Source organism: Carcharodon carcharias, chromosome 20 (genome assembly GCF_017639515.1).
Source record: "Carcharodon carcharias isolate sCarCar2 chromosome 20, sCarCar2.pri, whole genome shotgun sequence".
NCBI classification, from domain to species: domain Eukaryota; kingdom Metazoa; phylum Chordata; class Chondrichthyes; order Lamniformes; family Lamnidae; genus Carcharodon; species Carcharodon carcharias.
Window position 1 is genome coordinate 89,074,438 of NC_054486.1, and position 25,409 is coordinate 89,099,846.

Sequence of the window (25,409 nt, forward strand, 5' to 3'; positions counted from 1 at the left end):
GGGACAATATCAAAGAAAATTTAAAATGAACATTGAGGAGAAAAGAGACAAGCAAGTGAATCCAAATGAAGTGATTTTTTTTTCAATTTCTTATTAAATTACTTTAAGCAAGCAGCGCAGGGTTTTTTTTATCTGTTCATGTGATAAGACCATAAGACCATAAGACATAGGAGCAGAAATTAGGCCATTTGGCCCATCGAGTCTGCTCCGCCTTTCAATCACGGCTGATAAGTTTCTCAACCCCATTCTCCTGCCTTCTCCCCGTAACCCCGGACGTGGATACCATTGGCTAGGCCAGCATTTATTGCCCATCCCTGGCTTGCTAGGCCATTTCAGAGGGTTTGGGGTCGCATGTAGGTCAGACCAGCAGATTTCTTTCCCTAAAGGACTTTAGGGAATCAGATGGGTTTTTAACGACAATCAGCAATAGTTTTGTGGTCATCATCAGACTTTTCATTCCAAATTTTTACTGAATTCAAATGTTACCATCTGCTGTGATGGGATTTGATCCCCACTTCCCAGAACATTACCCTGGGTCTCTGGAATCCCAGTCAGCGGCAATACCACCACCTAGCTAGCAATGAATTTATTCTGGGTGTACAAGCGGATTGTTAAAAAACTGATTTGCTTGGCTCCATTGCTATGACACAAATAAAGCTGTCAGGGGTTTTAAAACTGAGTTATCTTTTTGCATAATAAAAGTACTAATAAAACAAACTTGAAATGGACGCAGTAGTAATATCAACGGGATACCTGAAATGTTGTAAACAATTATGGACTCTACACCTTAGGAAGGATACATTGGCCTTGGAGGAAGCACATTGTCGATTTACTACAGTGATGCCTGGACTATGAGGATTAAGTTGCAAAGAGATTACACAAATTAGGATTGTATTTAGAAGGGACTTAGAAGGTTAAAGGGTAGTTTGATCAAAGTATTCAAGATGTTGTTTCTACAAATTGGGGAGTCTAAGACCAGGGCATAGTCAAAATATTAGAGCCAGACACTTCAGGAGTGAAATTAGGAAACATTTCCTTATCCAAAGAGTGGTGGAAATTTACAACTGTCTTCTGCAAATGACAATTGATGCTAGGTCAGTTGTTAATTAAAATGGAGGCTGATAGATTTTTGTTAGCCAAAGGTATTAAAGGGTAGAGGGCAAAGATGGACATATGAAGTTAGATCGCAGATCAGCCAAGATCTTATTGAATGGTAGAACAGGTTTGAGGGGCTGAATGGTCTCCTCCTGTTCCAATTAGCTGCAGATGTTTCTCGTTTGTTCTAATATTTCTTGAAAATCAATTGCAGAGAAGAGCTGTCTTGCAAAGAAACTAACTATACCTGATGTAAATGAAACATTAAATTAACTCAAAGGGAAAAAAATTATTTCAAAATGTGACATCTCAATAGTTTACTCCTACAGGCTAATTGTTTCAGCACATTTTGGTTCAACACAACACAAAAGCACACCATGATTTTGGATAAATAAAGATCTCCACCTGGTGAACATGAAGGAGACTTATAGAGCTTCATCATCCAATTTTGCTTTCGGGATATGGACTAATCTGGCAAGACTGCAGGAATTGACTACTCCTAGTTAGATCTATGGAAAGACTTGCATTTATATAGCACCTTTCATGATTCCAAGACATCTCAAAGCACTTTGCAGCCAATGAAATATTTCTGAAGTGTAGTCACTGCAGCAATGTAAGGAATGTGGCAGCCAATTTGTGCACAGTAAGCTCAAACAAAACAGCAAAGTGATAATGGCCAGGTAATTTGTTTCTAGCGGCCTTCATTAATGAATAAATAAAGGCCAGGACTTCAATAGGAGAACTTCCCTTGCCTTCTTCCAAATAGTACCATGGGATCTTTTACATCTACCTGAGAGGGCGGAGGGGCCTCAGTTTAACTTCACATTTGAAAGACAGTGTAGCACACCTACAGTACTAAAGTGCCAGCCTAACTTTTGTGCTCAAGTCTTTCAAGTTGGACTTGAACCCACAACCTTCAGAAGTGAGAGTGCTACACTCACCCATGGTTGACACTGTTTCCCTCAGAAGCTGGTGGTGGGCTCTCTCCTTGCATCCTTTCATTGGGACGTGCTCCCAAATGGAGAGGTTTCATGAGGTATTTCATTTGGTGTTGTGTATGTGGACATATAAACAGTGTTTGATAAAGTCACTTAATAGACTTGTTAGCAAAATTAAAGCCCACAGGATTAAAGCAGGAGTGACAACATGGGCATGAAGTTGGCAAAGGGGTAGGAGGTGAAGACATTGCAAGTGGCATTCTGGTTATGATTAAATAGATAAGAATGGAACTAGGTGAGAGCAATTCCACACAGTTGGACACCAGTGGAGAAGTTTTGGAGGTGGATGGTTTTGTCAACTGTGTCAAAAGATGCTGACAGGTCGAGAAATGCAAAGAGGGAGCATTTACATTTGTTATAAGATGTCATCTGTGCATTCAAGATCACGCAACTTTCTGCCTTCTAGTTCTTCCTCCAATAACGTCTTATTATCCAGCCTTGTGTCCCAGAATCATAGTGAATGTTTTTTAGACTGAACAGAAGCATACAGTGGTTTCCCCCCAGGATTGACATTAGGACAACTGCTCTTTTTGATATATATTAACAATCTGTGCTTGAACATACAGGGCATAATTTCCAAGTTGGCAGATGACTTAAACTCAGCAATCTAGTCAACAGTGAAGGAGGATAGTAAGAAACTTCAGAGAGAAAAAGACAGTCTGGTGAAACAGGGCGGAATTTAATGGAGCCTGCTGGAGTGGACAAGGTGGTGGGCAGGTCAGGAGGATTGGATGGGAGGCTCTGTTTCTGACCCCAGGTAGTGGGAAAAGTGTTCTGTATTTTGTGAGGACTGGGTAGTGCCCATGGTGTGAAACATGCCCGCTGGCAGTGGGATTTCAATTAGGCTCATTAAAAAGTCACTTGAGACCAATTAGCCACCGGGAGCCCAGCAGGATTTAACAATAGCTCAAGGATTTTAATGGCCTCATACATGTCTCCCATGCCCACAGGGGGCACCCTGGCAAATTCTGTTTGGTTTGCCAGCAGCCTAGCAGGGGTGTTCATTGTTCATCGGCACTCAGTGCCCAATCGAGGGTCCCAGTATCAAGAAGGGGAGTGTGGGAGCACTGAAAGCCACCCCCCTGCCCTTGTTTAGACCCTCACTCCACCCCACTTACCTCTCACCAGGGATCCAACAATGATCCTAGTGAAGGCCTTACTGCATTAGCACCAACGGTCATCTCTTCTGGTGGCACTGCTGGTTCTGGAGAGCTGCTGGCATCTGATTGGCCAACAACTCCCAGTGGTGGAATTTCTTCCCTAACATGGCTTTGAACTGTGAGAGGCCAGTCACTGTCCAGGTAAGTGCCAGTTTGGACTGAACTAGCTGGGCCTCCTGTAGGAAGGCAATGTTGAGTCCCCACCAGTTCTCCAATGGATGTGTGGGACTCCATCATCTCAACTAAGTCCCACCCTCTGTTTTTCTCTCTCTGTCTCCACAGATGTTGTCTGCCCAATGACTATTTCCAGCATTTTCTGTTTTTATTTCAGATTTCCAGCATCCGCAGTATTTTGCTTTTGTATTAAGGTTAAGAGGAGATTTGATGAAGTAAATAAGTAGAAACTGATTCTAGGACACAAGGCTGGATAATAAGACGTTATTGGAGGAAGAACTAGAAGGCAGAAAGTTGCGTGATCTTGAATGCACAGATGACCTCTTATAACAAATATAAACGCTCCCTCTTTGCATTTCTCGACCTGTCAGCATCTTTTGACACAGTTGACAAAACCATCCACTTCCAAAACTTCTCCACTGGTGTCCAACTGTGTGGAATTGCTCTCATCTAGTTCCATTCTTACCTATTTAATCATAACCAGAATACCACTTGCAATGTCTTCACCTCCTGCTCTCACACCATTACCCCTAGTGCTCAACTGCCCCCACACACCCCCTCCCCCCACACCAAGGATCTATCCTTGAATATTCTATTTCTCATCTACATGTTGTCTCTCAGTGGCAACATCCAAAAGCACACCGTTAGTTTTCACGTGTATGCTAACAACACCCAGCTCTAGCTCACCACCACCTCTCTTGACTCCCCCAATGTTGCTAAATTATCAGGCTGCTTATCTGACATCCAGTACTGGATGAGCAGGAATTTCCACCAATTAAATATTGGTAAGACTGAAACCATTCCAAAATCTGTTCCGTAGCTACTGACTCCATGCATCTCCCTGGTGACAGTCTGAGACTGAACCAGACTGTTTGCAATCCTGGTGTCATATTTGACCCTGAGGTGAACTTCTGACCACATATTTCTGTCATCACTAAGACTGACTATTTCCACATCTGTAAGGTCACCTGACTTCACCCCTGTCTCAGCTCATCTGCTGCTGATACCCTCATTCATGTCTTCATTACCTCTAGACTTGACTATTCCAAAACATTCTGGCTGGTCTCCATCTACGCTCTGTGAACATGAGGTCATCCAAAACTCTGCTGCCTGTATCGTCACTTGCACAAATCCTGTTTCACTATCATCCCATGTCCTCACTGACCTACATTAGCAGCAGGTCAAGCTTTTAAAATCTCGCCATTGTTTTCAAATCCTTCCATGGTCTTGCCCCTTCCTATCTCTGTCACCTCCTGCCCCACGATCGTCTGAAATATCTGCACTCCTCTAATTCAGATCACTTGAGCAGCTCAGATTTTATTTGCTCCACCATTAGCGGCCAGACCTTCCATTGCCCAGGCCCTAATCTCTGGAATTCTCTCCCATTCTGCCTCTCTACCTCACTTTTCTCCTTTAAGACATGACTTAAAGCTTACCTCTTTGACCAAGCTTTTGGCCATCTGACCTGATATGTGGCTCAATGTCATATCATGTTTTATACTTAATGCTCGTGTAAAGCACATTGGAATGTTAATTATCTTAAAGGCGCTATATAGATATAAGTTGTTGTTACACTGCCTGAAAGGCTAGGGGAAGAAGATTTAATGATATTTTTTAAAAGGAATTTAGATAAACACTTGAAGGGGAAAATTCTGCAGGGCTTTGTGGAAAGGGCAGGCGTGTGAGACTAATGGACTGGTCCTTTCAAATAGCTAGTACAGGCAGGATGAACCAAACAGCATTCTTCTGTGCTGTATCATTCTGTGATTCTCTGATGATGCTGGGTGCATTAATCCAAGTTATTTATGCAGTGATGATTACATTACGGTGATAGATATCCAGGTGAGGTTGACATGTGTCTGGAAGGTCAACTTGGTGATGATGCTGTACCAATGATGGTGGTGTTCTCATGATAATGCTTATTTTGACATTCTTGGTGGTGGTGATTGCTAGGTAAGGAGAAGTTGTCAAGGTAATCTTGGGGATCTTGCTGTTATACTTCTTGTAGATCATATGTACTGCCATACAGTATATTGAAGATGGAGGGACCGAATACTGAGTCCAATGATAGAGGTGCTGATCTGTCTTGGATGGTATCAAATTTCTTGACTGTTGCGGCTGCACCAATCCAGGCAAGTGGTGTGTATTCAATCACACTCCTGACTTGAGCGTTGTAGAGAGGTTTTCAGGAATTAGGATGAGAGCCACTGATCACAGAGCATGCAGCTCTTCTCATAATCATGGTGTTCAAATAAAAAAATCTAGGTAAATTTCTAATCAATAGTTCCTCAAGGTGCTGATAGTGGGGGTCTCAGTGATGATGGTAGTGTTGAAGACTGGGTGAGATGGCTGGCCTTTTTCTTGTTCAGACTGATCATGACCTAGCATTTTGTGGTGCAAATGTTGCCTGTCACTTGTCAATCTGAGCCTAGAGACTCATGTCATAGGCTAGCGTGCTACCTTATCAGAGGAGCTGTAATTGAAGTTAAACAGGTGACCACAAACTCTCGGATTGTCCTAAAAGCCCATCTGGTTCACCAATGTCCACTGGGGAAGGAAAATCTTCTGCTTTACCTGGTCTGGCCCACATGTGACTCCAGACCCACAGCAGCAGGGCTGACTGTTAACTCTGAAATGGCCTAGCAAGCTACTCAGTTGTACCAAGTCCCTAGAGAAAAGAGGCATATTGTCAATGTAATTGAGGAGTTCCTTTGTCTGCATCAGGCCAGTTAGGCATTCTTAATGCCATCACTGGGTATAATATGGTTTCAAAGGTACAATTCATATTCTAATTTCCCATTTTGGAAAGGATACAGCATAGCAATATACATATATGTCTGTTTTTAAAGGGTACTGTCTTCATGAAAAGTGTTTGTATTTTTTTTACAAGAGACAATGAGATAGGTCTAATTTTCCAATTTTGCAGATAAATAGAATTGAGCTGCAGGTACACCAAAGCCTAATATTTGCTCTGAAATTTTCCAGTTGGAATTTTGGGCATGTTGGGACTTGGGCCTGTGTGGTCATGGACTTAGCTTTTCAACACCAACCCACTTTATTCTGCCAGTGCAGCCTCATAAAATAGATCGATTGTGTTAAAAAAAATCAACATGTCATACAGGAAAAATACACCATCCAATTGAAAATTACAATCAGTTCTTCTGAACCGTCTTAGTCATCAAATAAAATAAATTAAATTTACCAGACAGTACTTCACAAGCAGCTTTGGACAAAAAAGCTGCAAATGACACCATAAAAGTTCAGATGCATTGTCTACTTTAATGTAAATGATATTAAACAACTTGATACTAGGCTTTATACAAAGCATGGTAAACAATAAGTCTACATTTGATACACTTGGTTATTATTGTATAGAGCTTTATTTAATGAACCTTCGAGCTATTTAAATGTTAACAGCTGTTACAAGTAATTTCTTTGTTTTCAATTTATTGATACTGCATTTTTCTGAAAATGTGGAGTATCCACCAGTATTAAACATTGGGGTTCATCACTCTTCCTGCAAACAGCACACTCTTGGTGTTGTGTTCAGCAATTAATAGTAAGAAGGGTCTGTTAAGTTTAAGCTGAGGAAGCCTTGACATTGGCATTAAACCAACTCCTGTAGCTGCTGTAGCTTCTGCTCCTCTTTCATCAACATCCAGCACTGCCTCATGAACCACCTACAAGAACAATGAAATGTGAAATCTGATTAACAAAAGTAACAGTTGGGATTTTATCAGCCTTTTGTAGAAGGGCTGGATGAGAAGGGTGGTAAAGTGGGCTCAGGAGGGAAGCCTGGCGTGTTCCCATTGTCCACGGATATTCCTAAAGGTAGGAATGATAACAGCTCCACTGACCAGAGGCAGGTGGCCAATTAAGGAGCTGCCCCTGTTCCACTGACATTACTTTGCTGGAAGTTTGGTAGGACCCTCCCACCCCCTCCCCTCTCCTCCCCCCCCACCCCACCCCAAGCTCTCAGCTCTATGATCACCGAGCCTGCCCAAGATTCAGTGATCATACTTTCGCTTCATGATAATTATTATTACCTTCTGCTTTATTGATGCTCATAGCACCAGCACTGCTTTGAACCTTCCTTTATTCAAGCTGCAGATATACCCTTCTACACCCTACCTTGCCCGCTCCATCTTTATTGTATTTAACTCAAGTCTTGAAGCAAAATGTCTCACTGTGGATGGATTTCCTTGAAGCTGTTCCTGCTCTGGTGTTGGGACTGACTGAATTAGGGTTTTGCCTGAACAACCTGTGAATTTACAGCAGGAGAAGGGAAGCAGCTTTGATGAAATTCCTAGGCATTTTTTTCCCAGAATATCAGAACTGCGAAACTTCTTATCTCCTTCAGTATTCCCTACAATGTATAAGTTTTTAAAACCGAAGTTTGGTGTCTCTAAGCTACTTTGTCTTCATGTATCTCATCCTGTCATTGAAATTGCTGCTTGTCAGATTTCCTCTGTGTTACTTTAACAATATTATCACCCTGTTTTAGATACAATAATAAACAATGTAGTTAAAGTAGCACAATCTGCAAATTTCCAATGGAATCACATTTGAACCTTTACCAATTATTCTATTCATGGGTCTGTGTTCTTCAGTTTGGCTTCCTCATTATTAATTTATGCCTGTCTGAAGTTCCACTCAAACACTAGAATCATAGAATCATGCAGTGCAGAAGGAGGCCATTTAACCCATCATCAGCAAAGAGTTGGGGGTATAGTGACGGAGTGGAGGTGCAGAGTGTCGAAGAGCAATTTCCCAGATTTTCTGTCCTCTAATTGGCCTGGATTTTTAACCTCTTTTTGCATTGCCAACGAAATCACATGGTTTCGAGAGGGATAGAAAGTGCATCTATTATGATACACAAAGAATTGCAATTATTTGGGACAACCTGGACGGAAAAGCGGGTCTTTCCCTTGCACGTTTATAAAAGCTGCACTAATTGTGAATACACTTGCTTGGATATTTTATTCCTATTTATTGTTGAATTATGGATTCCAGGATATCGTTAACAATGTAGAAACAACTGATCATGTGCATGCTTGTCACAGTTGCAACTTGTTATTTTCTGACCACAGGACATCACTGGTTTTATGACAAGAGCTACACAGGTCAGCAAAAAGCTGCCCTGTGCAGCTGGACTCAGTCTGCTTATGGCCAGAAACTAAACAATGGCCTATGGTCACCAAAACCTCTGACAACACCCATTTAAGTGGTCTTTAGCACAAAGTAAAATATTTCTTGGAGGTTGAACTCCAGAAAGGTGACATGCAAGAGAAAAAGGTCACAGGAAAATTTAAAGGAATAATTATGTCTTCTGATGATTATTCAAATCTTAATATTTGAAACATTCAAATAACTTGTCCAGGTTTCACAATCTGAATAAAGATTGTGTTATGTGCATTTCAGCTAAAAATGAAAGTGTTTTACCTTTGATACATATAGTGGTGCAGATTTCGTGATCTTGGAGAGGTTTGCATTATTACTGAAGACGTCTAAAATACCCATTGCAATCAGTAGGTGTTTGAGCTGGTAGGAGGACTTCAGTGACAACTTTGGGAGGCGCAAATCCACAGACCTATTTGGTGTCAGAAAGATAATTTACTTCACTCATTATTTTCTTCAAATTTGTACACACGTCTTATGAAGCCTTTCATTGCATATATATAACATAATATAATATATATATATATATATATATATTCCCACTCTTCATCCATTGACTCCACTTTTTGCAAGGCGATGGTGATCTTAGCTGGAACATGGTTCCAGGGTGTCATTGGAATTTTCCTGACCATACACTCTTTTTCCAGCAGGGGGCACTGGATAGCAGCCAGGGGCAGGAATACCTAGTCGCATTTTTGCTCTATAGGCACAGAGAATCTGGGGAATCTACAGAGAATTGTATTTATTGAAATAGATTTCATTTTAACAAGAAACAGTTTTAAATTTAAAGTAGTTGTTGGGAAAAAGGTGACTAAGTTTTGTTTTGATATCAGAAGTAAATTTATTACTAACCACAATGACCTTTATAAATTCCTTTAGTTTTTAAAATTGCTTTTGATTTCCACACATGCTAGGAAATAAGTATGGAACAGGAAAAGTTTATTTGACTCCACTAGCATATTACATCCAAGGAAAGATAGAAAAACATTCACTAGGTTGGATTTTGCACTGAGTAATTTGGTAAACCTGCACTAACCCAGGGAATTTCAATGGGGTTTTACACTGAAACATACTTGAACTTAGAGACCCAAAAAGCACAGGGTAGCTAGAACCAGGGCAAGTAATTGTGCATCTCTTCAACCAGTCAAATTGAAGAAGTATTAATGAGCAGCACAGAGTCTGAACTGGGACTTGTCATCAGTTTGGATAATGAATTCAATGTCAAATCAAGTCCAGAAACAAAATGAAATGAAAAAAATGGATCAAGAGAGAGGGAAAAGCAAAAGTTAAAAAAATGATTTAATTTTAAGCATTTTTAAAAATCTCCAACAATAATTAAAATCTGAAGGAATATGATTCCACAGCTTTAAAATTTAATTTTGAATGCCAGAGAGATTGGCAGTAATTAAGGTTTATCACACTGTTAAAAGGGTAATAAAATGGGTCAGCCCTAACATTTTCTGGCAAGTTTAATCCACATCTATGAGGCAAGTCAGCAGCTACTTGCTGTTCAATGTATTTGAATGGTGAGTCAAACGGTGAGATGTTGTTTTTTGCAAGCTTCTGGAGTAACATTGCATCTCGGACAGTAACTCTGTACTTTCTCTTTAGACTGAGCATGTGTGATTGCCAGAAGTTGCTGTCCGATTTCCATGAAAATAAAAGTGAGCAATGTTAGTCTCACTGTTACTTCTACAACAAAATACGATCAATTAGCTACTTCTTGGTCACCCTCTTCTAGAATTTTCACATTGCAAAGCCTTGGAGTTGATGGCACCTCATTGCAGAATTTGTCCTCCCAATTAAACATACACACCAAGAAAATGAAAGTTTTCCTGATTTTATTCATATTATAAGTGAATATATTTTCCCTGCACTGGTGCATCACTGTTCAGTAGGAAAAGGACAGAATTTGGTACTTTTGACTCTATGTGATTTTTTAAACCTTTTTATCATTAAGAAACTAATAAAAATAAACCTCATGGTTTACAGATGTATTCCTCTGTCTTATGATGTCTAATGGAGGCTGAAATGTATTATTTAATGCTGTAAAGCACTCTTCCCAACTTACCTTTTCTTCTCAGGAGGGTCAGTAATTATTGATAAAACTTTCCTGGACAAAAACAATTAATTCAAAACTCCAGAATATTAAATATTCATGGAAGTAGAGACATAACACACAGGACCAGGAGTATGCTGTACAGCCATTGACCACAGCTGATCCTCAGCTCAACTCCTCTATCCTGTCTCATCTCCATATCTATCAATCTTAGCCTTGAGCACGAACTGTATTTAAATTCCCCTGGGGTCATGTTGGGATTTGACCTCATATCTCCAGATCATTAGTTAAGGCCCATGAAATTCTAACCAAGTACCATAACCACCAGGCCACCCATAAATAACTGTGCTTCTGTAAAGGACTATATGTCAGAAGTAGGATTCCTTCTTCTCCAGTGCACTTGAAGACACTGCAAAATGACTTGGATCACTTGGTCACACTAATCCCTCTCAGATTTTTCCCTTTTGGGTCTTCTTTCATGAAAGTTATGGATTTTGGAGCAATAACAGCAGACAATCTTAAAGAAGTTGTTGACTAAAGTAAAATTACCAGAAAACATTGATCTTTTGTCACCTTGCCTCTGATTGTAACATACCACCTCTGTGCAGCTGAAAAATAATATAACTTTATTGCACTGATGTGATAAACTTACCCAATCCGTAATGAATTTATTAAATTTTGAAAACTGGTAATAGTCAGATTTTGTTCCACTCCTGTTAATTTTCCTGGGTCTGGTAGTATGAGGACTAGAGAAGCATTTCCTTTATATGGAATCAAAATCACAGAACTGGCAAGTTCATTATCGTAATTCATAGAATATCTTCCTCTCCTCTTCATCATTTGAACTTTAACTGTTGTTGTATCATCTACATGAAAGTCATCTTCATAAGTGTCCTGAGGATCAAAAGGTTTCACCCATTTACCTAAAACAACCAAATAGAGTAAATAAGAGGCTGTTCTGAACTGTTTACTCAACTGTATGAAAACATACATATTTTCCTCAGTACATTAATTTATAATCAAGATTCTTTACAAATCCTCCCATTGCATCGACCCTCCCTTTCTCTACAATCTCCTCCACCGTTACAATCCTCCAAGATCTTTGCATGTCTCTAATTCTGGCCTCTTGCACAGCTCTGACTTTAATCACTTTACCATTTCTTGCCTAGGCCTTACCCTCTGGAATTCCCTCCTGTCTCTCCATCTCTGGAGTTTCTCTTTAAAACTTACCTCTAAGACTAAGCTTTTTGTCATCTGTCCTAATATTCCTTAAGTGGCTTGTTGTTAAACCTTATTTCATAATGGCCCTGTAGACGCTTGTTACAATTGTGAGGTTTATAAAATTATTGTATTTTAGGATTGTACCTTTTGGTTAATGGGGTTACTATACTTTGGGACTGTAGCTTTAAATGTAGGGTTGATGAAAGGGATCATGTGGTCTGTGCTGACGTCTGTCTGACAGTAAGCCTGGGTGGGTTTAACCGATCCGAGGAAGACTCAGATTGTTTTATTGAGAGGCTGGTGCAAGATATTTACACTTGGACAATGACAGAAGTTTCCAAGCCTACAAGGAAGCAACCCATTAGAAGCTGGGAGGAAGCAGTGAACTGTTTGCTAGAAGAACTGTAATTCCATGGAGAGTGGTATGTAAAAAGGAACAGTTTATTTCTAGAGTTTAAATAAAAGTTGCCTCCAGAAGAAAATGATGTTTAGTCAACAGTGTTTCTCTTGTCTCATACCTCTCTTTTCAGCAATAGTCAAGTCCTGTATTAACGAGTTACTGTTCATTTGATACAGTAAATTATTTAGTTTAATTTAGTAAAATATATAGTTTAAAATATGAAACATTGACTTGTTTCAGAGGGTGGTGAGAAGTGACTGAGAAGCATTCTGGGAGAAGTCAGCACAGTCATCGCAACTCAGATGGGGATCAAGGAGAAGGACCCTTGCTCCCAACAGGAGAAAGAGGATCCAACAGAGGGTGGTAAGAAGTGATTATGAAGCATTCTGGGAGAAGTCAGTACAGTCACCGCAACTCAGAAGGGGATCGAGGAGGACCCACTCTCAAAGAATGGAATAGCCCCAAACATTACATTGCTGTAGTGTTTCCATCCCTCCCTCCTCCTTAAACCAAAAAAAGAGAGAGAGAGGGAGAGGCAGTACCTAAAGGATGGCATCAGACCTGCGAGGGACACTGTTCTGAAAGTGGATTTAAAAAAAAAGGCAGCTGATTGGTGAGTAAATCCTGGTGAGTTTTTTTTTCAATCTATTAAAGTAATTCATTACTTAATACTGAAGTAGAAGCTAACAAAAAAAAAGTATAGAGTAGTACTGTACAAGTATAACTAGTCAAGAAACAAGGTTCCTAGCTAACATAAATAAGGCCCCGAGCTAGCATATTTGTTAAGGGAGTAACTAGCTTAATTGAAAGGGACATCATGGCAGGAGAACTCAGACCCGTGATATGCTCCTCCTGCAGTATGTGGGAAATGAGGGAGGTTTCCAGTGTCCCTGGTGACCATATGTGCGGAAGATGTGTCCAAATGCAACTTCTAGCTAATCGGATTTCGGAGCTGGAGCTGTGGGTGGACTCATTGTGGCGCATCTGCGATGCTGAGCAAGTTGTGAATATCACATTTAGTGAGGTGGTCACACCGCAGGTGAAGATTACACAGGAAGAAAGAGAATAGGTGACCATCAGCAACAGTAAAAGACTCAGGAATGTAGTGCAGGAGTCCCCTGGGTCATCCCCCTCTCTAACAGATATACGCTTTGGATACTGTTGGGGGGATGGCCTCTCAGGGGAAAGCAGCAACAGCCAAGTTCATGGCACCGTGGCTGGCTCTGCTGATCAGAGGGACGGCAGGAAAACAAGTGGCAGGGCTATAATGATAGGGGATTCAATAGTTAGGGGCACAGACAGACGCTTCTGTGGCTGCAAACATGAATCAAGAATGGTCTGTTGCCTCCCTGGTGCCATGGTCCAGGATGTCACAGAGCAGTTCAAGTAAACAAGGTTGTAAAGAAGGCATATGGAATGCTCTCCTTCATTGGCAGATGTATAGAATATAAAAGTAAGGATATAATGTTGGAATTGTATAAAACACTGGTAGGGCCACAACTGGAGTATTGTGTGCAGTTCAGGTCACCACATTACAGGAAGGATGTAATATCTCTGGAGAAAGTGCAGAGGAGGTTTACAAGAATGTTGCCAGGGTTAGAAAAGTGTAGCTACGAGGAGAGATTGGATAGGTTGGGGTTATTTCCCTTAGAACAAAGAAGGCTGAGAGGTGACTTGATTGAGGTGTACAAAATTATGAGGGGAATAGATAGAGTGGACAGGATAAAATTATTTCCCTTGGTGGAGAATTCTAGAACCATGGGACGTAGATTCAAGATAAGTGGCAGAAGGTGTAGGGGGGACATGAGGAAGAACTTTTTTACGCAGAGGGTAGTGGGTGTCTGGAATTCGCTACCAAGTTGGTGGTAGAGGCAGAAACTCTAAACTCTTTTAAAAGTACCTGGATCTGCACCTTAAGTGCTGTAAACTGCAGGGCTATGGGCCGGGTGTAGGAAGGTGGGATTAGAAAGGGCACCTGGTTGTCCTCGGGCTGGCATGGACAAGATGGGCCGAATATCTTCCTTCTGTGCTGTAACTTTTCTATGGTTCTATGGTTCTATTCTTTCAGCTGTTAACTGGATGTTCGAATTTCTCTTTAAAAGTTACCAGCTTCTACGGAGATCATAACACACTTCACTGTGCTAAAGATGCTAAAGACTTCATATAGGTTGTGTTGATTTCCTATTATTCTCCAACAGAAGGAAATAAATACCATAGAAATTCCTTAAAAATCTCATGGGCAATTATTTACTTTTTGCCATTTATACTAATGTAAGTATGATAGGAAAATGTCACAGGATATTTTTTCTTTCAGATCTCATTACAAGCAGTTGAATGTGTTTGAGTGTGTGGAAGCCTTTCTTTCACACTTACCCAAGAGCTATTCTAAAACTGGTGAATACAACATGCCCAAAGGAGAATTTTTCCTTTCCTTGTTATAAGAAAACAATTAGTCTCCACTGAATGCTTTAGTGTGCTGATGATAAGACTGAGTTCAAGATTACAACAGCAGTTGTGGTTGTACATCCTTTCACACTGAGTTTACTTTTAATGCACAGCATCATTGAATTATTTTGATAGCCATTCTTTATTAAATTATGTGTCCTAAGTCAAAATCAAGTTATAAGGAAATGAATAAATGTCATTACCCGCCTGAATAGAGCTTCTGTCACCAGCTTGATGCAACTGTGGACAGCTGATCGGGAGACTTCACACGGATCCCCCACTGACCCCTGGAAAGAGCTGGAGGCATAGACGTTGAGGGCCACTGTGACCTTCAGAGCCACTGGCATGGGGTGTCCACCCACACAGTTGGATGTGATCTCAGGCCCAATCATCTCACAAATGAATGTCACAGTATCTCTGGAAAGGCAGAACCTCCATCGGCATTGCACCCCAGGCATACTGAGGTTGCTGCATCACTGCATGTAAGCCCTGGCAGCAGGATAGTGGTGTCTTCTGCGGCCTCTTCCGCCTTGGACTACCTGCTGTTCCTGCGCCTATCCTCCCACAGGTCCCTCCCCTGGAAGTTGCGTATGGGCATCTGGCCTCCTCTCCCTTCTGCCCCTCTCTTCCTCCTCAGAGGAGGTGCCACCTGTGGGGACTACAATCCCCATTCCCTGTGTTACAGAAGTCTGTCTGGTGACTGGAAGGCTCCACACAGTCACAACCTTCTGGGAGCCTTGGAGACACCAATGAGTCCTGAAATGAAGCCTAGCAATGCTAAGACTCAGAACAGAGAAGATTCTGTCAAGTTCAAATAAGCAACCAGCAGCAAACTATCTCCTAAACCCCTCATTACTCACAATGGTAATGCTGCAGACCCGTTTTACCCCACCCTTGGATGAGGTTTCATTAAAAGTGGGCTGTCCGCCTGCCCGTTTTGCCCATGCGATGAGCACGAAATCGTGCAGGCAACGTAAATTCGAGTACAGTTGGCTTTTTAATGGACCAAGTGGTACTTTAATTGTTGGCGGGCGTGGCTCCGACACCCACGCCTGCCCGCCGACCTGAAGATTGTTTGCGTGTGGGATGACGTTGGGAGGTTTGCCCGATGTCACCTCGTACCATTTCATGCCCATTTGGGTCGGGTGCGTGCCCGCCTGCTTGACATAAAATTCTGGCTCAAATGTAAAGGGAACAACAACTTATACTAGTATATTTATAGTATAAATTATTGTCCCCTTTACATTAGGTACTCTTGTGAATTGTCCTGATGAGTGCAAGAAAAAAAGCTTTGACAATGTGTGTCTTGTTCCAGCAATGCTCAAGTTCTGAACTACCAAACTACTCTTCATATATGTCTTGTTAAGCATTGTTTTTCCTGTCATTTTGAAAGTCTTTTATAAGGTCTTATAAAATCTAGAAGAGCATCGGTTGGGATTAGTTACTCTCTCACCTTTATTTCTTCAGTGTGTTTCAGGAAGGCAATTTCACTATCATTAATACTCTGCAAATTTGAGAAACTACAAAGAATTACTGTAAAATCAAGTGTGTAAGTCATATTGTTGTGTGGGCCACTATCCCATTCTTTTACACCTTCCAACAGGGTGTCCCATTACCTTACAGCAGTATGTGAAGCTGGTGCCCAGGTTCATAGGAGATACAAGCCTGTGCTAAGCCATGATGACAGCACAGCTAATTTAAAACAAATAGTTTTCACCAGCCTCTGCCTCTGCAATGGGCAGATTTGAAAAATTCCCTCCTCCTGTAGGAGAACCAGCAGGTTTAAGTGCGATGCATTAATTCCCACTCAGCTGATATCAGTGATGAGCTGGGGCCTGAAGAACAGAAATTATCATCCCATTTTTTCCTGAATGGAGGGCAATTCACTTCCCAAATTAAATGTTAGCTGAGTATTGTTGTGTACTGTAATTCAAGAGTAGCGCTCTTATTTTTTCTGTTTATCTAATGGCTATTGATAAAAACTGGGAAACTAACAGCGGGGAGTTTCTCTGCTAGCAGTATGAGGGACAAGGGTGAAGAAATCTTTTTGATAAGGTATCCTGGATATTTGCTGATTTCCAGCCCCCCAGCATTGCCAACAGTTCCTCGATTATTCCTCCAATTCCTTTTAGTCAGGTCATCAGTCTTTAGTACCAAATCAAATATAATTGCAAAATCTACAGGAGGAGATAAATAAAGCAAACAGAACAAATATCTGATGCAATAGGTTACAACGTTCTTTCATCCATGGGGTGTGGGCTTGAATCCAGCTGAAACTGGTGAGATGAAAGGCTCTCTCACTGTTGACTATAAGTGAAATTAATGTGGTCAGGTCCGATGTGAGTACTCAGCACAAAATGTTTCAACTTAAGCATTAATTGGCAGTAACATTGTGATCACGCTCAGAAGGGCCACCAAATATGGCTACTGAGAAAAGTTGCTGGAGGGGTGGGTGTGGGGCTGTCTTTTGAGGCAGAATGAGAAATGCCTTCGTCTGCTGTCATCTATACACCCCCAGATCTCAGATTGCTTGACATAATAACAAACAGTGACCATCTCGAACAAGAGGGAATCTAACCATCTCCCCTTGAGATTCAACAGCATTACTATCACCGAATCTTGCGCCGTCAATATTCTGGGAGTTACTATTGACCAGAACCTTAACTGAACCAGTCATATAAATACTGTGGCTACAAGAGCAGGTCAGAGGCTGGGAATTCTTGTCGAGTAACTCATCCCCTGACTTCCCAAAGCCTATCAATCAACGATAAGGCATGAGTCAGGAATGTGATGGAATACTCTCCACTTGCCAGGATGTATGCAGCCACAACACTCAAGAAGCTCAACACCATTGTCACGGTTATGTGACTTGTGCATAAATGATATTAACTGTAATTTCATCAGCTGATCAAACATAAATTAAACTGTTTAAAAAGGACTTTATAAAAGCAAGAAAGGACACTGACTTAAGATGGCTGCTACAATTCACCTGATGTCTGGCATTGCAAGTTGACCAGTTTCTGGAAAGTTCCAATATGAATCACAATTCAGACATGTCATGGCATCCTTTTATGGAATTTCTCAGCTGCTGACATCAAGGACAACTTCAAAAGACTTACTGTTACTGTACCGGACCTCACATTTGTACTTCTATAAGGCTACCTCTCAAGTGTAGATAGGAAGTCTACCTAGACAATAGCTACTTGGAAAGGTTTTTTCCCTATCTCATCAAGATGGATAATAAACTATTCAGAAGATAATGGCTGGGGCTTTATAGGCCATGGACAATAGCCACAGTTGGTTCAGACATCAGCTAAGCAAAGACTTTCTGAAATCATTATGGGGAGACAGGTCACGTGATTGGAGTAACTGTTTTTGAAATCCCTTTTAATACAGCAGGCAAGCTGCTAAAACAAGAGTAGTCCTGCCAAAGGGGCAGTAATACTTTCCCTCTCCCTTTGTACCTCAAATGAAGGCCTTATCTCTATTCAAGTTTAAAATCCAGCACAGAGATAGAGAAGTTTTCATCAAAAGAAGCCTCAGCTGCAAAAAGCATTGACTTTTTGGCAAAGATTTAAAAAGGGACTATCTCCAGAAATTGCAGTCTACATGGACTTCAATTCCATTGAATTTTCAAAACCAGCATGGTGAAGAATCTGCTGCAGCCATAGATACTAGCAAAGGACTCATAAACAGTGAACTCTCTTGTTTTCCTTTTTGTATTGAACTTGTATTGGCTAAGAAAGTAACTACCTTCTGAATAGTTTTCAATTTTGCATGCTTGTGTGTGTGGATGAGTGGGTTGTTAAAATCGGGCATGAATTTACCTTTTTAAATATTTTTATATCTTTACCTATGTGGGCCTTTTACTCAATACAACCTAACCTCTTATTGTTTTAAACTCAAGAAAGCCAGCCAGACTAGTTTGATCAGCACGTAAATGGTTAAGCACAGACATTCATCCTGATAATTCACAAAAAAATCCTGTTATAGTCAGACTGGAAGTGGTAGAATAGGGGAATAATTTTTACCCCTCCTCATGTGGCTGCAACACCATCTTGGACAAAATAGCCCACTTGATCGGTACACTATCCACCACCTTAAACATTCACTCTTTCCACCATCAATGCAGAATGGCAGCAGCATAGGCCATCTGAAAGGCACACTGCTGAAATTCATCAAGCGTTTTTCGACCGCACCTTCCAAACTCTCGACTGCTACCATCGAGAAGAACCACAGCAACAGACGCATGGGAGCACCACCACCTACAAGTTCCCCTCCAAGCCACACACCATCTTGACTTGGAAATGTGGCCTGGATTTTATGGAGCACTGTATTCCCTGCCCTCCCCACCGACCAAAAAGTCAGTCATCAGCCCAGCCACTCAAAACCCAGCTGTTTCACCATGATATTACACTGGGAACAGCCTTAATTGTTCCCGCCCCCAATTTGTGGTGAAGTCCCACTCTGGAGAGCAGCCGACCAATCTGATTGGCCAGCAGCTTTGTTGAACCAGCAGCGCCAGTATCGAGCGGTGGCCACCGCTGGCACTACAGGCAATCCCCGAGAAAGACGACTGATGGAGTCTGGACTTGGAATGTAAATTTGGGATTTTGGATGGGCCTGTCTGGCAGACCCCAGTGAAGGGTAGAGAGCTGAGTTTGACGGGCCAGGAGGGAGGGTTAAAGAGGAGGGAATATAACCTTGGCAGGGATACTTCCAATGAGCACAAGGGACCCCCCTCCCCCACTACCCCAGCAAAGGAGTTACTCTCACTTCCTGTCCCTTAGCAACCTGCACAGTGAAAGCTGCCAGGCCACCTACCTTCCCTCTGGCTTCCCTTGCCACTTGCAAAATAGTGGTGGAGACAGAATGAGGTCCTTAAATGGCAATTAATTGGCCACTTAAGGGCCTGAATGGGCCTGAGGGCAGCTGGGCTTCCTGCTTTTCCCATCCACCATAATATGAGAGACAGATTGGGAGTGGGCAGGAAGGTAATTGGAAGGCCACCTGCTTTACTTTACCAGCCTCCACTGCCTTCAAATACACCAACACTGAGGAGGGATGGGGGGTGGGGGTGGGGGTGGTGGGTGGTGGTGCTGTTGTAAAATCCAGCCCTATATCGCCATTCCTTCACTGACGCTGGGACAAGATCTTGGAAATCCCTTCCTTACAGCACCGCGGGCGTACCCACACCAGGTAAACTATAATGGTTCAAGAAGGTGGCACACCATCTTCTCAAGAGCAATTATTGGGCTGGGCAATAAAAGAGTTTTTAAAAAACTAGAAAAGCAAGATGGAAAATGTTCCAATCCCCAGCATTCACAACCTTGCACTTTATCACCAACATTCTGAAATGAACAAAATTCCCATTTACTAAAAAAAAACTGACTTTGCTTTTTTAAGTGAAACTGCTATTGAAAAGCTGAATAATGGATCGATTTGTGTTGTAGACAAACACCTTCTAAGAATTATGTCAAGGCTGGTTAAATTCACTTTGCTCTTGATCATGGACAGGTGAGGTTTTTAATCATAACTCATCTTGGTCAAGTTTTAAACAGATACCGATGGTAAAGCTCTGCTTTGTATTAAATATTTGCTGCATTTTTTCACATGTTGGAAACTCAAAGCAACAATAACCTAATGCTAGGATATCATTTGGAGGACTACCTCTTGGAATATAATTATAAAAATAGTCAGGGAATAAATTCTGATATTATATCTATTTGTTAATAAAATATGAAATAAAAGATAATTACAAGGATTTAAAAAAAAAGTTTGTTGTTGAAACAAATTTAGGGTTTGCCTTAGATAATCTTTCGAGTTAGCGTCACTGATTTTTTTCTGCTGACAAACCTGCATCCATATCACAACCAGGAATTTGCTTTCGCAAGCCAGTATCTAATTGACCTTTCATGACCTGGGGTATAACAGTGTTATAAGAATTGGATATCGTGATTCTTTCACAAGTGTTTCTTTGTTCTTCAGCAATTTTCTGGAAGATGGTCTTTAATGAGATGAGGTTGGATGTCGATTTTGCAATTGTCAGATGAGAAACTCAATAAATATTTGAAGCAATTTTCAAACTTGATGTTGTATTCCTTTTCCAAAATAAAATAATAACTTGCGCCACACTGGCACTTTTAGCTGCCTAAATAAACTTTCACGCTTTGGTAACAGCACCTTTATTCAGAAATTTGACCAATTGGCTAAGCCTATGCTGTATGCTGGTTTTCTTTTAAAAGCAGCCATATGGCCATATTTTACATGTCCCCACTGGGTGGGTGGGGTTTTGGGCAGGAGTGGCACCTAAAATAGGGCGGGTGCCCAGTCCTTCACACCCACCCCTGAGCTCACCCCTGTAAAATTGGGAGGCGGGGGGCCGTGGTGGGAGTCAGGCGCTGAAACTGGCAGCCCATCCACCATATTTAAATAAATAACCAAGGGTCAATTAGTCTTGTTACCAAACCGTTTGACCCTGATAATGCGCTACCCATGCCGTAAAACATTCGGCACGGGCAGTCAGACGGGCAGCCCGATTTTAAAAACAAGTTCTTCAAAGTTCGGGAAGGAAGCGGCTGCCCTTTGCTTATTGGGGCGTGGCCCCCCAAAGGTGGAACTGCCCCTTTCTTCCTACTTGCCTGCAGCCTTAAATCCAACCCCCACCCCCCTGCCCCCTACCACCCTTGTCCCTGACCTTCCCAAGCTCTCCCTGCCCAAGACCCCAGGCTTACTTGCTCCAGGGATCCATGGGCCTTCTTTCTACTTTGCTTGCAGTCCCAGCAGCAGCCGTTGATGCGTTCTTGGAACTGCCGGGACTGATGAAACAGCAAGCCAATTAGGTTGATTGGCAGCTCCAGTGAGGGGCAAAAGCCCTACTTAGCCCTTTTAGTCAGCCTGCAGCGCGTACTTTGCTTCTGGGGGTGGATGGGGAGAGGGCTTGGTGGTGGTGGGCGGGGGGTGTGCGGGGTGTGTGAAGGGGGGTGAGCCATTGGCCCCTCCCACCAACCCCTCTCATCCCTGTATCATTCAGCCCATGCCTTCTTCCTCAGTCTCTATCAACTAACGTTGAAGTTGAGTTTCATTCTCCACAGCAAACTCGACTTCCAATCACTCCCCTCCCCAGTTGGTTGGTCAGTAGAGCTGGCAGTCAAATTGTCTTTAGTCTTATTCACCCCACCCACTCTTGTCCTCATTCAATTTGGGCTCTTTTAGAACTAACAAGAGTGGAAACACGACTTTCCAATCCTAATGATGCATGTGTTTGCTTGGAATTCATTTTTAATAAGCAATATGTCCCTTCAATTTAACCCCTTGAAAGCAAACTTTACCTTAAAAACACTTTTTGAGTGAAGTTACAGCAAAACCATCCTGCCCCATTCCCCGCCATTTTGTGGTTAATTGGTTGAAAGTATCAAACCTGTCAGAGATTAATTCATCTGTGTACATTTATTAACTAAAGTTCACAAGATAGCTTTGATGGAAAAAATGTATTTTGTTCAGTTTCAACCAGTTTAATAGATTAATATTTCACCAAAACAACTTAATTTGGATTAAATTTCCCTTTATATTACCAACCCTTAAATGACAATATTATTAAATGTTCTATCCCTGATGATATTAAATTGAATTAATAAACAGATTTTCCTTCCAGAAATGTAGAAGTAACACCTTTGTTTTAAAAATGCTTTATATGTGTATATAGCCTACAAAAGACTTCTTACCTTTGAACAAGACATAATTGAGAAGTATCATCAAAGTGTTCCGATTAAGGGTTTTAATAAATTCTTGAATTTTGCCATTCGTTTGCTTTCTCACATAAGTGTTGATCTTTTTTTTTGCTTTGTCCACTGCTTTGAAATCAACACCAATTGCCTCTGCATTATAAAATTGCCTTGTGTCCTCAAGGAATTTCTTTTGAAGGTTTAATCCCTGCTGGATGTGCAGAGAGCTCCCCATCGTCAAATGCAGTTCACACTTTTCACTGGTTAGCTCTTGAAGGAGGTACTTGAATGCTACATGCACCTCGGCTGCATCATTCTTTGACATATTGTAGTACCCAAGAACCCGTAGAAGCTGATCTCGAGTGTTATGTTTTGCACCCAATGACAACATGGCCAGGCTGGAAGAGATGCTTACTGGAGAGAAGAAAATATTCTTGGCAGTTGAGCTTGGCTGAGAGGCAATCTGTCTGTAGAGACGCAAGGCAAAATCTGTATTTGCAGCTGAAAGTTTGAGTACAGACAGTTGTCTAACTAGATCGTTTTTAGATCTTGAACCAGTATGAACTGCCTGAGTTGCAGCTTTCAATGCAGAAACCTTTCCATTACTGGCTATTCCACTGTAGAGCACAGTGATGAGTAACAAAGCCACAGGAATCAGTTTCCCCATCTTTAACCTGCAAAGGAAAGAACAAACTTGTTTTGCAGTGCTTTGAGATTGTTCAAAATCTGAGCTGTAATCATCTAATTCAAGCTGAGGAACTGTACAACCTTAATGCTGATGCTTTATTACACATAGCAAGCAAACTGAGTTCTAAAGAGGTTCAAATATTGTCAACTGAATTCCTAAGACAAGTCCATTTAGTAAGCAGCTTCTTACTTGATGCCTGACTGTAGTTTTAAGCCCTTTTGCCTGAAATGAAGCAGACTGTTCTTACTGTGGTTTTCTTCTTCCTTCTACATGGTCTTTGGCGTTTAATGCCAATTTATACTGCAGGAAGTGCAAACAGATCTGTTATGCATTAATCAGTAAACTGACCTTCGGTCTGATGGTCAACATTGCTATACAATGGCATTTGCGTTGCAAATATGATTCACACAGCTTCTATAAGCTTCAAAATATGACAAAATTGTTTTGTAACATTCCGTTTGTCTGGGGAGTTATTCATTCAAAAGAGGAACATGTCAATTCTTTTATCACCTCCTCCCTGTGACTTTCTCCAAGCTGCAGCTCTTCTCAGTAAATTTTGGTTACTTTATCACCAGATAATGTCTTAGATTAATTGTTAATTCCCACCTACCTACTCAACTTATCCTTGTCAATAAATACCCAGTATTGCAGTTGCAATTAATACTTTACAGATAACTCTCATTTTGATTTTTCCAGAGGATAATATGCAGGAGTGAACATTGAAAAATAGACCAATTGTAAAATTCATTTCTTAAGTTTCATAATATTATTATGGTCTATTGTAAAGTAGGTTTATGGGTGTGAGTGTGGATGTTTCTGTAGGTGTGATTTCATTAAATTAAAGTCAGATAGGCTGCAAGATTGAAATTATCAAAGTAAGTTAGAGATAAAAGGCATTTGAAATGATAATGAATAAGCATGGGTGAGGTCTTATCATGTAGGGTGTGAAGGAAATTTGCATTTTTAGATAAGTGAAGGAGTTGTTTGGGTTTCAAAGGGATGGTAGGATGTTTACTACTAACAAGGTAAATAAGGCAAGGCTAATATGTTTATTTTTCCCAAAAGGTACTGACCATATTGGCAACATGAAAGATTTTCATATTATGGGAAAAAACATATTTCCAAAGACAAGTAGAACAATGGAATTTATAGATTAAAGAGAGCAAAACACAGATAAAAGGAAGGAAGGTGATGTCGAGAGGCACTTGTAAGAACTAAAAGGAATGTGCAAAACAGCCTTGGGGAAGCCTCCAGCCATATTTGCAAAAGTCTGCTGTGTCCAGTAACTAAAGTTGGAAAAAGGTCTTTGGAATTCCACTGTTGAGTGGGTGCTGTGGTAAATCTGCTGGCTTGCTATTTAAATTTAACATCTATTTTGGCCTTAAAGGGCTTGTGTAGTTGAGAGTCAGTTTAATTAAGAATTTTGGGATTTATTATAATATTAAGTAACTGTAATCTTATGTATGTGCTTGAAATCCTTTCTTTTGTTAATAAATGTTTTAATTTAGTTTTTTAAATCTCTAAATGTGTTAATGGACTCATTACTTCTGAATTCAGTGTCCAAATCTTCTTGCAATAAGTACAAATTGCAAAACCATTGTGATAGCGTGGCCAAGTTTCCCTTGTGGATTTGATCTGCCTGGCACACAGTACCTGTCATGTCATAACAAAATATTTACTAAAAATGTAGCCACCCTAACTTGGCAGCATTCCAACTTGTGATATGAGTCAACTGTGTGAGTATTGCTGATAAAAGACATTTTGTTGAAGCCATTTGTCTTGCACTCATCAGGACAATCACAAGAATACCTATGTCACAGGAAGCAACAACTTTGAGAAGAGAGTGCTGACTGGTTGAAAAGTGGACTCTGGTTGATCGAGGCATTGTCATGGAGAATGCACCAGTTAATGCTGACTGACATTTAACTGTCAAGCATTGTTTGAAATGTAAACCAGGCAGCTTGACTGTGATTGGTTAAGGCATCCAGGTGCTTGCTCCTTCCTCTCAACGAGTCAGGCCAGGGCCCTCAGGCAACTGAAGGGAGGAGGAGCGGCAGCTGGACACCCCTGGGTCATCCACTCAGTCTTGAAGGCTGACCATTCCCACCAAGTCCCCTTTGTCTGTGACCCCCTCAACCTCGTCCTCTGTCACCACAGTGGGAGCCAATGAATAATTCTGGAGGGAGAAGTGTGGAGGGGGTGGGGGGGCAGGGCCTTTGGGAGCCTCGTGCAAGCACTTTCCCACACACACCGATCCTCCTGTATCA

General features: G+C 41.3%; 1 protein-coding gene across 1 annotated transcript; it reads right to left on the reverse strand.

Annotated features, from left to right (window-relative positions):
- Positions 1-6,918: 6,918 nt before the first annotated feature.
- Positions 6,919-23,121, reverse strand: LOC121292689 (alpha-1-antitrypsin-like). The gene is made up of 4 exons (XM_041214977.1): positions 22,455-23,121; positions 11,317-11,587; positions 8,870-9,017; positions 6,919-7,107 (listed from the first exon to the last, which is right to left on the reverse strand). The coding sequence occupies exons 1-4, from the start codon at positions 23,119-23,121 to the stop codon at positions 6,919-6,921; spliced, it is 1,275 nt and encodes a 424-aa protein (XP_041070911.1).
- Between the last annotated feature and the right edge of the window lie 2,288 nt (positions 23,122-25,409).